Source organism: Patagioenas fasciata, chromosome 11, assembly GCF_037038585.1.
Source record: "Patagioenas fasciata isolate bPatFas1 chromosome 11, bPatFas1.hap1, whole genome shotgun sequence".
NCBI classification, from domain to species: domain Eukaryota; kingdom Metazoa; phylum Chordata; class Aves; order Columbiformes; family Columbidae; genus Patagioenas; species Patagioenas fasciata.
In genome coordinates this window covers 21,497,292-21,509,513 of record NC_092530.1, presented here as the reverse complement: position 1 = coordinate 21,509,513, position 12,222 = coordinate 21,497,292, and the positions used below count along the sequence as shown (strand labels likewise).

The 12,222-nt window shown below is 51.2% G+C and overlaps 1 protein-coding gene across 3 annotated transcripts in view; it reads right to left on the bottom strand.

The window, feature by feature from the left end:
- FHL1 (four and a half LIM domains 1) overlaps positions 1–12,222 on the bottom strand; it is a 30,250-nt gene that overhangs the window by 2,881 nt on the left and 15,147 nt on the right. For 2 of the 3 annotated variants that reach the window (XM_065846471.2, XM_065846472.2), the window contains exons 1-3: positions 8,451–8,581; positions 1,106–1,290; positions 206–383 (exon numbers count right to left, since the gene is read on the bottom strand). In XM_065846471.2, coding sequence (XP_065702543.1) covers positions 206–383; positions 1,106–1,290; positions 8,451–8,472 — 385 coding nt within the window. In that variant the 5' untranslated portion in view covers positions 8,473–8,581. Of the gene's footprint in view, positions 1–205; positions 384–1,105; positions 1,291–8,450; positions 8,582–12,222 lie in introns of those variants that run through there. The other variant, XM_065846473.2, reaches the window with a different exon arrangement.

Genomic DNA, 12,222 nt, shown 5'->3' with positions numbered 1-12,222 from the left:
GAGGGTTAAATGCAAAGCAGCTTTTAAACACATCAATAAAATGGACAGGTGAGAGCAAGAGTCAAAACTTGCACCATTTTGTGGTGCTCCAGCCTTCCACTAAGATGCCCCTACCCCATCTGCAGCCTCCATGGCTAGATAAATCACCATGGTTTTGCCCTGGAGCAGAATTCGGCTGTCAAACCCATGTCCCTGGCACCAGTACCTGCAATAATAGGCTTGAAGCAGCCCTTACACCTGGGCGCATCCGCAGTGGCTGTGCAGGTGCTACACCAAACCTTGTTGTTCTCCCTTAGCATGAAGGGCTCATTGACCAAGGACGTGTAGCACTTGAAGCAGCGGAAGCAATTGTCGTGCCAGTAACGGTTCTTGAAATGCAGCTCCTGGAACGAACAGAGATGGGGTGAGCAATAAGCCCTTCTCTCTTGCTGAGCAGCACTAAAACCAAGCTACTATCCCCGCAGCCTGGGAGGTAAAGAATAGATTTGTTAGTTCCTAAGCCTGTCCACATTCAGTGGTTGGAGGTGCAGCTCATCTGCAAGCAGTTAAGGGAAGAACATTTAACCAAACTCACTGGAACAAGGGGATTATTTAAAATCACATTCATTTTGGACCTTTAGAGTAGCAGAAAGTGCTGCAGCAGCTTTGAAGTTCTCTTAAGCAAGGGCTTCTCTGGTTGTCAAGCTCCCCCTAGGTCAGGTGTACATTATTATTGCCATAAACGTGAAGCAATAAACATTTCACAAACGGACAAAAATTAGTCCCTAGGTTCCTGAGTTCTTTGCCCAGAAGATGAGAGTTCTGCACGCCCTGCGCAGGCTGGAGAACCTGCAGTGCTCTCTTCAGGACAATTAAGCACTTGCAGCAGTTGATGTGGCTGAATTTAGATCTTGAAATGAGCTCCTGTGCACAAGCAGCCCATCGCGAGCATCCCTGCGGCAGTGCCCAGAGCCTCTGGCTCTTTGCCCAAGGAGAACACGCCCCACCAGACACAAGACTCACAACAACTTGTTTTCACACAGAAGCTCACAGACCAGAGCCAGGAAAACAAACGGGAGGGAAATCAGCATCTGCCTCATCACCCATTTAACTGCTCAGCGCTCACCTTGGAGTCGGCTCCGATGGGTTTCTTGCACTCGGTGCAGGTGTTGGCGCAGAACTTCTCGAAGCACTTGACGCAGCAGTGGCGGCCCTCCTTCTGCACGTACTTCTTCCCTTGCAGCGGGTCGCGGCAGTAGTGGCAGTCAAACCGCTCCGACATGGTGCCCACCGTGTAACTGCCAGGCCCTCCTGGGGGAAAGAGCGTGAAATTAGAGCACTGAAACCCTGGGAACTTCTTCAGCTTCTTGGGTCTGCAAATTAGAGGTATCAGGACGATGGCTCAGCAATGAGCAGGCAGCAGTATTGTGCTCCTCAAGCTAGAGAGCTTTGGTGTCAGCAATGTTTCTATCAGCCAGCTCAGTGGTTTATTTAAAAAAACAACGACAACAAAAAAACCCCACACACAAACCCCAAACACACACCAGCAAACGAAACAAGAGATCTCTACCAACTGCACTGGCATTTTCCAGGTGCCTCCAAGCTTTGCCTTCAGGGTCTGGGTTGGGCTAAAGAACCATCCCGCTCAGGGTGGCTGGTGTAATATCATAGAATCATTGAACAATTTGGTTGGCAGGGACCTTCAAACGTCATCTAGTCCACCCCTAGTAGACAACCTGGGTTTGGCCACAGCAATCGCCAACTCATACACCTGCTACAGAAGACAGCTTGGATGTCCCCTCCCAGGTCAGGAATTGCATTTTAGGATGCAAAGAGAGATGGAGCCATGAAGTCCCAGAACAATGTGGGCTACAGAGTAGGACCACGTGGGCTGACTCCTGGCTGTGCTCTGCTCGACCGCTGCAGTTAGCATAAGAATGCATTAGTAATGCAAATATTTTCAGTTCCCTTAATAGCCATCCAAGATACGAATGCTGATTTCTGCCTGCAGAGGGGCCGGATGGGCTCTGGCCAAGCACAGAAGGGCAGATTTCTGCCTGGTGGGGTGCACCCCGCTGCCAGCGCAGTGCTGCAGGGTTTGCTTGCTCAGGGAGCACAGCTGCTAGTGAGGAGGGCAGAGTCCCACCCCAGCCTCTCCCCATCACCTTCTTAAGAGGAAGGAGACTAGACTATTTGCATATTTTACCTCAAGCAAGGATAATGGTACCTAACCACTCAGTGAGAGCCACCGAGTTCTTGGGGGCCAGGCCCACCGCAGGCCTCGGCGAGGTCCTGGCTGAGCCACCACATGATTTGTGTGCAGAAACCACCGCCAACCACAAGCAGAGCAGAATAGTTTCCATGTTTCCAGCCTAAGCCCGCAGCCAGCTGCAGCCCTCCGAGGCCTTTTGTGCTGGATAGTTGTGCAGCTTCCAGCTGCCTCTTTTCACTGGGCTTTCACATATAAAGTCATAAGGAAAAAAAACACAACAAGAAAAGATCTCTCTACATGTAAAGACACCTCATAGTTCGTGCCCGCAGTGCTCTGCCAAGGCATGATGGCCCGGAGCCAGCACGTCAGCGGGTGCGGGGGCTCTTGACCAGAGGATTTTCCACTTTGGCCGGCGGTGCACGCTCACGCTTTCCCCAGACACCCGCCCCAGCCTGCACAGCCGATCTCGGCCTCCTAGACCACTCCTGCTGACGGCTCCGTTTCCCTATGCCCTTCCTCAGAGCAACACTCCTGTGAGGGGGCTGCAGGAGCTCTAATGAGGTTACATGAGCCCATGCAGTCCCAGAAACACAGCGCCATCCCTGTCCCAGCTGCTTGTGGCCGTGCAGCCCCCAGCACTGCTGAACCCCAGTGTCCCCTGCGCAGCCAACCATCCCGAACCTTCTGCACCATCCACCACGGGATGGAGACGCGGCAGCAGTCTGGCAATGGCGCTACCAAGAGGAAATTTAATTATTCTTTTCCCGATAGACCTGCAGCACCAGCACAGAGCAAGGAACAGAGAGGACGCGGTCAGGCAATATAAATTGCTGCTGTGTCCTGCCGTGGAGCGGGGCACAGGGGAGGCATTAGCATCTCCATCACCTCGGACCGCCCCACCATGGGCCGCTTGTTCCAGCCGTGCTGCTCCAAGCCCCAGCACATCAGCTTTATAAACTGAAACAGGGTTCGAGGTACTTGGGATGGAGAGAGGGGACGCCATTCCCGGCTGTGCCCTCACAGCAAGGAGGGTCAGTGAGACCCCGTCGGGCTCACCCGCAGTCCTTGCCTTGTTGTTACAGCATGAGGACCTGTTTACGCAGCTTGTTTTTGGATCTTTGTGCATCCCAGTAATTCTGGATGTGCCACCAACTGCGAGGCCCAACCTGCCACATGAGAAACGCCCGCGCCGGCACAGGAGCTTTTGGGGCCGAGGGATGGTCACTGCCACCTCGGTGAGGAGCGGGGCTTTGCAGCAGGGGCCCTGGTGCAAATGAACATCTTGCCATTATTTCAGAGCTCTTCTGCCTCATCTCTGGGGTCAGGAAGCTGCTGTGTGGGCAGTGAGAGATGCTGGGACAGGAGACAGGACTCACACTGTTGCTTTGCAGATTTTAAAATCCAATCCACACCCTTCACCTAAAATTTACAGGAAGTCAGAGACTGAGCCGGCAGGAGTTGCACTCTACAGGGACTGAGGTCTGGAAACGCTGCCTTGCCAAGGTCAGGAGACAGCCCTGTCCTGCTGACAACCACACCAAGGGTCGCGTTTGTGCTGGTTCAAGTAAATGAAACAAACAGCTGGGAAATGTGGAAACTATGTGAGGCACTGCCAGCTCCGCGGAGCTTTGTCAAGCGAGTTTTATTTAGAAGAAATGCAATTGCACAGAGTCCAGGGCAAATGGTATCAAGACGTTCCTGATCTCAGGTTTAGGGTTGCTTTCAAGCAGAACACGTAATCGTGAGCATATGGCTCAGGGAGTAACATAATCCTGTGTTCCCATGTATCGCATCGTGTGCTAACGTGAGACACATTCATCACAGCGGCTTTGGAGCTCCACAGACAAGTTAACGCCGGGCCTGGCAGCCCCAGGAGCTGGGCTGTACATGCAGACAGGACAGCTTCTGCCTGCCTTGTGCCAGCTCGGGGGCCAAAGCCCCTCTCATACATAGGCCAGGCATGGCTTTGCGTCCAGCTTTTCCAGGAGCTTTTTGCCCCCAGCAGTATCATCCCTGCTCCAGACCCAGGAAAGGCACCTCTGTCCCCTTGCCTGCAATGAAGATGCACCAACCACGTTGTCCCAGCGAATGTGCTGGCTGCTCATGGTCTCTGCTCACCCTTGCCATGCTGAGAGCCCACGTCAGCCAGACCATCTCCTGCAGCCCTCCCACGGGAGTCCCAAAAGCCACTGATCTGTGGCGAAGTGAGGCCCTGTACCAGCAGCTGCTGTGCTGGAACTACCAGATCATTTATGTGCTCTGTAAACAAATAAATACATCTTCTAAAGCCTGGTTGGCAGCAGATCATGGTTTTGGAGATGTTTATCTCCTTAGTAACATGTTCATCCTATACCACATCCCCACAGCTTAACTTTCCAGATCTTCCAGGTATATCAACCCCAGCATGTTTTGCTGTCTGGAAAATAGGTGAGGGATGAAACTAAGGACACACTGGGTATATGGAAAAAACAGGGCTCCTCCTCACTCTCCCTTGGGGCCTTTATTTTAGCGCAGGCTGCACAGCTTCCCTGTGCAACCTGTGCAGGTGCCATTGCACACACAGCCAGGATTCACACCAGGGGTACAAACATGCTACGGAGACACAAAACTCTGTGCTCAGGGTGGCCGCTCATCGAACTAACCACTGAAACTGCGAGCTCTGGATATTTGTGCTTCTTTTTCACAGTGGCATGCTTAAAATGACAGCAGTACACGCAGCTGGTTTAGCTTGGAAGTTATTTGGACAGTTTCTTTTGCTGTACCTTCCCACCAGACTACAGCATCTCTGAGATGACAGCCTAGTCAAGTGTCTCCTGTTTAGCCCCAGGAGGATCACATATCCTGAGGACATGCACTGATCCAAACCCCGTTTCAGTTGACTCTGGGGCCACACAATGGCGTTTAGAAAACAGAGGAAAAGTATGGACAGACGGGAACTATCCCCTGGCCCAGGCTGACGTCCGTGCAAAGATCTGCTGGAGAGAAGCAGGTGAGGAGAGAGAGTGCGGGATGCCGAGGAGAGGGGTAAGTGCAGTACGTGCCCATCCTTACATAGCCTAGAGGACCCTCAATAAAAATAAGAGCTCAAGAATGCAGCAATACTTCTAGAAATTAACCTGCCTTAAAGCAAGGTGTTCTTCTCCCACCAGCCCTGGTAGGGTGCTGTCTAAATGTAGCTCCCTGATGGATTTGGCTACAGCTCGAAGGCAACTGGCCAGACCAGTGGCCTTCTCAAGTATCAGGGTATTTGGCATGAAGACCCACTGGAATTCAACCCTAACATTTACCTGACCACAGAGGTGCCAGTTAGCCACTTGTCCCCAAAGAGCATATACTGCTTTTCAAAACCAGCCCCTCAGCCCTTGGACGACCATGCCTTCCATCTTGCAAAGATCTCACATGTTTGGATTCCACCAGCACCTTAAGTGATGCTGACATCACACCGTGGAGCAGTCCCAGGGCTGTCCCTGACAGTGGTCACAATCAGGGCTGCATCTGCACCCTGCAGCATGGCAGGCTCTAGGATGGGAAGGAGGGTACAGACCTAAGACGTGCCACCCCACAAAAGCTATTGCATTAACACAACCCCTTGCCTCTCCAGGCTGGTTCCTGTATCCCACGGTCCCTCAGCTGGTTCAGGCAACTGCAAGGCAGTATCTCAGTGGCATGCACAACAAATGAAACCCAAGCATTCTGTGCAGGGAGCTCGAGCATAGCTGGTAAGCAAAGCACTTAGCACAGGATGTGTGCTAATGTCTCTGGGGAATATGTTTAAATGTGATAAACCACCAAGGAAGAACTTGAAGTGTGGTCTCTATAAACAACCAGGGAAACTGTATTTAAACCTTACAGACTATTCTGCCACTTAGGAAAGAAGATAAGGCTGAAGGTGTTAACCCTCTGCGCTACACACAGCTGCATACTCAATGGCAATAGAGAAGGAAAAAGGCGATTGCTTTTTGCCTCTCCATCAGCTTTATTTTTCTCAGCAGACTGAGCACACTCAGCCCCCGCACTGCCAGGCATTGCCTACACCTGCCGACTTCAGCTCAGGACCTGGCATCCCCTGGTGTGTCACCTGAGTTACTATTCTCAGCATTTCTCTGTGCAATGTCACATGGTTTGCTATAAATACCAGGGAATACCCTTAAAAGAAGGGTCCCGTTAATCTGAAATGTGAAGCAACGCTCAGGACTGCGCCTCAAGGTCACTGGCGTGCTGCCCTGGACACCAAGGAAAGAAAGAAATCACTTGCAGGTAATTTCTGCTGGGAGATCTGGCAGTAATGACTGGAGAGCTGTGCTTTCCCATTGCTGGGCTGGAGCACGTGCGAGTCTCATACTCTATAATTCAAAAATTAGTCTGTTGATAAAATGGAAGCTGCTTTATTTAGAACTAAAACAGCTCCAAGTTCCTCAGGCAGATGCCAAAAACATTCCCTACGGTCTTATTGCCACCACGTCTGAGCACGTCCCAATCATTATTAAAGCTTCACAGTTCCCCAGGGAAGCAGAGATGTGCTGTTAAAAAACACACAGCTCCTGCCCTGCAAACACAGCCTTGCTTTTGCACCTAACACTGAACTCAGCTAAGGCTGAGAAGGCCCCCAGTGTGCAAAGCACCACTGCTTAGAATTAAGTCTGAGCACCTGGGCAGAGTTTAAGCAGTGAAGCTCAAACCTTTTGAAACACCCCAAACTGGCTAGAACAGAGTCCTGTTCGGTAGGTAACTCACTCTGTGGCTGCCTTAAGCTTTGGCCTTTGAAGCTCCTCAAATAGCAGCAGATCTGCCACCACCTCAGTAGCTGGACGCCCTTCTCAAGCCCAGGTGCCCCGAAGAGCCAAACATGAGCTCTCACACCCCGGGGCAGGCACTACTGCACCCCACATCACGGAGAGTGGGGCTCCCCGTGGGGTGTGGGAGCAGACACTGTGCTATAACTTGTTTATGGCAGCACTCCAACCACAGCACCTGCTAGAAGACACTTCAGCAGTCTATATTACAGCACAAAATCAAATCCATGGGTCCTTGCCCCTGAGAACACTCCCCTCCCCCCACACCGAGGAAGATGAGAAAGAAAAGATACATCTGGAAGTATAAAGAAAGGGTGCTGCAGGATCAGTCAGTCTCGTGGGCTGAAGTTAAAAAATAAATGTCTTCCTACATTTTAATTCAATGTATTGCTTTTTTCGAACACCTTCGAGGTGTTTCAAAATGACACCACAGAAGTGAGATTTTACTCAGGAAAGTACATTGCCGTACATGTATCTGTGTCACACGAGTGAATCCTAAGACATTACGTGCCATACAAGGAGCCTCACGCTCGTGCCTCATCCTGAGAGGCTGAGCATGAAGTCAAACAGCATTCCCTGACTTTCCTCCCCAGTTCTGAAGAGGCTCCGTGTTCCCAATCAAGTCTTTTGAGCACCACTGTCCCCCGGCTCCTGGTGCACAGCAGCTCGGTTTGATGCCTGCAGGAGCTGTGCCCCAAGCGTGCCACCATCTCCTTAAAACATCCACCCCCTGAACTATGTTTTGTCAGGAAATGCAATGGTTCTGCCACTGTTAGTTGTGATTTAGGGCTGTAAATACACACTGGACACACACAAACATGGTTGGCTTCTAAGAATCGGATAAGCTTTTTAAAATCCCAAAGAGCTTTTGGTGGGTCTGCAATTGGAGGGCTAGAGGAGATTAGTCATGGATGAGAAGACACAATAAATCTTGCATGCCACAGGGGACACACAAGACACTCTCTCAAGATTCCTGTCAGTGTTAATGGGAAGGAAAAGTTGACATTTTCTTATTACTGGCCAGGGTCAGCCCATTTGATCTACAAGACAAACACAGACAGGAGGGAGCAAGCACAAACCTCCCACCAGAGCAGGGCAAACCACCTGGGTTTACAGCCTGGGTTTGCCCTGCTCACTGCACAACTGCCACAGCATCATCCCCCATTTCCACCTAGTCTTCCTCAAATAACAGCTGAGCCCCAGCCTCCCCACAGCAGCGGATACAAAAGCACTTACCATCCAGTGCATTTTACAAAACAGACGAGGCCACCACCACTGCTGTGCTCCCAGCACCCCACACTGGTTATAAGCTCGTTTGCCATCATCAGTTACAGCTGCAGGTTGCTGAGGCTTAAGATCACATTGAAAGGGTAGCAGGAGCCTGTTAGCAAAACCTTCCTCCCCATTTACCAGGCACTGCACACACAGGGCTTTTCCCGCAACTCCCGGCAGCACCTCTGCTTTACCTGTGTGCCTGTGGAAAGCCATGGTCAGCAGCCCAAAGTCACCAGCAGCCCCTTAGGTGACAGAGTTCACAGTCTCTTGGCTGATTAGGAGCTGCCCCGTTTGATAACATACATTTAAACGGAGGCTATTAATATGGATGGGACTCCTACCAGATGTCCACTCCCCTCCCCAGAGATCACAACCTTAATCCCCCTTGGAAAATTCTTACCATTTTAGGTGATCCAAGGGAGAAGAATAGGATCCAGAGACCTCTAGGTCCCTGTAGGCAACATGTAAATACCTGCCTGGCTACTCAGCACCCAAATTAGTCCCAAAGGCAGAGTGTGCCTTAGGAACTTGACCCCATGCTAGTACTATTTGGCCTTGGCTTTAAAGGTAGATTGTGTCTCACAACAGTCCTGAGCTAAATTACAGACCTGACGTTAATTCTGCACTGCCGTTGCTGAAGGGAAGAGGTGGAACACAGCCCCACAAGAGCCAGGGGGGGTTGCGGTCCTAGGAACCAGCAAGGGCCTGTCCCCAGGCTGTAGGGCCCGCAAATGCCATGGGCAATACCCCTGGGGACCCAGCTGAGAGCCCTCAGAAGTACCAGAAGATGCCTTGATGGAGGTGGTTAGACTTGCCCTCAACATGGGGGTCATGCTGAAGTTTCATTGCCAGTAAAACTACTGGTCGTCCTCCAGCTTTTACCCTGAGGAAGCTCAAGACACTAACCATCCAAAGGGAGCAAGTCCCTGAAGAGCAGCACTTAGAAAGTTGGCTTTCATGATTATGGGGCTTTTCCAGCATCTAACACTATGACTGGGCCCATTCTTCAGCACGCAGCTTACAGAGAGCACTGGCTCATGTCTCTGTCCTCTTTAGTCAGGTGTCCACAAAGCGCCCTGAAGGCCCCAGCTCTGACCTGTTTCCACCTGGGTCAGGACAGGGAGCAGAGGGAGCTGTGGCGCAGGGATCGCTCCCGCGGGGACACGCGGTCTGCGGCAGCTCCATGACCGCACGCTCGCTCCAGGTCATACGGTCGTTGTCGGTGCACGCTCAGGGCCGGGGGCCAGGGACACCCAGCTGCTAATCCTGCCTCGACACTGACTCACTGCGCGGCCGTGGGAAAGTCAGTGAACCTCCCTGACAGCCACTGGGAAGAGCCAATGTTTATCATTCCTTCCAGGGAGCCCATCTCAGTGGTGTCTGGCCTCCAAACAGCAATCGACATCTTCAGCTCGAGTGGCCCTGATACAGCCTGGAACCGGCAACATCTCCACCCCCGACCTGCAGAGATCCCAAGAGCCCCTTGATCACACGCACATGGCAGGGAACGCAGAGCATCCAGCCCCAGCCCCAGGCTTGGTGACCCCCTGGAGCCTTCACCCCGGTCTTAGTGCCCCTGGGTAGCATAAATGCCTGGTCAACACCTCACCAGCATCCCAACATTTCCAAGTCTCCCATACATCCTGGAAAAGTCCACACTAGACAGCATGCCGTCCCAAAAGAGCACAGCATGGATCCACTTGTGTAGCAGATTGAGGCTAGGAAATGTGCTAAAATACTAGAGCACCAAAACACTTTGGCTAGGAAAAACCCAACATTATTCTGCCCCAGCTCATCTATAAACTCAAGCAAATTGTTTGCATAATTCAGATGGTAACAGGAACCCTAACAACTGGTATTTTCCTGTGCTAATCTTGCTGTGCACAGTGTAATATTTACAGACATGAGTTCATTTTTGGCAATGCATGTAGAGTTTGCACTATTAACCATTCTCATTCCTTTCTAGCTCTCTACACAAAGCACTGCCACCCTCCTCCCCAGCAGTCATTTCCTATTCCCTCAGAATACCCTCGTATTTCAATTAGAAATGGTAACCTTTGCTCCCTGTCCTAAAAGGCGGAATAGCACTGCTGTGCAATGTCAGCAGCTGTCATGTCCCAACCCGAGGGTGGCTGCAATTCAGCAGCGGTTTGACAGCATTGCAGAAGCATGCGGAGAGTTGGGACAGACACTTGGCCATCAAAATGTTTCACGTGCACAAATGCAAGTCTGTTTGCAGCATGACAATGGGCATGGGCTGGAGGAGGTGGGAGTAGGAAAGCACAGCCAAAAAACATGAGGAAGTTCCAGCTGATGTCCATGAAGAGTCACCATGAAACTCCCCAGAGCAGCATTTCATGGCAAAGCTCACTCTGCAAAGTCTCTGATGATTCCTCAGAGCAAATCTGTAATAAAAAGGCCATTTTGTTTGAATTTGTGGCCTCCTGGGCCAGCACAGCAGGGACAGGCTGGGGAACGGCCCTTGGTAAGAGGACAGCGCTGCCCTTGGTTTCTTGGCTGGTTTTAACCATATGACCTTGGACAATTCACATCTCCTCCCCAAGCCCCTCTTTGTCATCACAAGCCCAGGTGATTAAGCACGCTGGTGGTGCAAGGTGTAGCACAAATGCCAGGGACGGATATCGTTGCCCTGTGAAACATGGCAGGGAGCAGAAGCCCCCAGGAAGGAGAAGGTGCCCCAGAAAGGAGATGTGCTAGCATTGTCTGAGCCCTTCTCTGCCAGCCAGACACCATGCACCCACGTGTCCCAGAGCAAAGAGTGCTACAGACATGTCGGTGACCGCACAGCAGGACACGCAGACTCGGGTTTTCATGTTTTTAACGTCAAACCTGTCCTGTAGGTTTGCAGGGCTCCAGGGAGCTGGACTGGACACACTGACCCCACCACACAGGTCTGACTGCGAAGCGGCATGGCTGGGCCATAGTGTCATCCACTCGGATAGACAAATGATTCACATTGTGGTTTCCAGAGTATTTTCTTGCCCTAACAATCCTGCCAGAAAAGGTCTGAGTGTCTCAGGTTGCTCACACATCCTGCTGTCACTCAGCAGGGAGAAAGTCCTAAATAAAGTCGGTATAACCCAGGCATTGGTGAACTATTAGTCACTGTCATCAAAGAAGGACGCAGCAGTAAATACAAGCAAGAAGGGAGCACATGCCAATGGTCCCAATCACACCTGAACCCAAATGGAGGGTTCCCACCTGTTTTTTTCAAACAGCAGGAAAAAATTAAAACCAAAAAGCACACACACAGAGTTCAGTATCACAAAAACGCTTCAAAAGATTCAAAGCTGGTTCATTTTCCCCATTCCGCACACAAGGATGCAACTCCACACCCCTGAAGCATCCTGCAGGCACTCAGGTGAACAAAGGACAGAGACACAAACCCTGGTTCACATCAGATGTCCCCACATCCAGAGCAAAACCAGCCAGGACATCACTGCAGTGACAGAGGGGACGAACACTCCAGGCTCCAAGTAACCAGCTCAGAGGGACGGTGGAGAAGGAAAGCACATGGTGAAGGCACACAGGGTGTTTTTCTTTCTTCCTCGCCGAACTCCAGCCCATAGCTGGGTCAGATCTGTGTGCTGAGCCTTTCGCAGTGCCACAGGAAGCTTTAAGGATAGAGGTAGGGATAGAGGAATTGTGAATAAATGCATAAGGAGGCAGACAGACTGAGTAACCCTCCACGAACTCAGATACAACGTGAGTAGAACAAAAGGGGGAAATGATGGAAAGATAAAAAGAGAGGAAAAAAAAACAAGGATGAGGATGTAGTAACAGACAGGAAAGAATGGCCCGGAGATAGCAGAGCTGGAAATAAAGCATCTGAAAAACAGCAAAACTGGGAAGAGATATAAACTGAGTTTTTCCCAGCTGCCTCTATGCACAGGCTGGATTGTTTCCAGGACTATTCCCATGGCAGCTCCAAATTTATTTCCC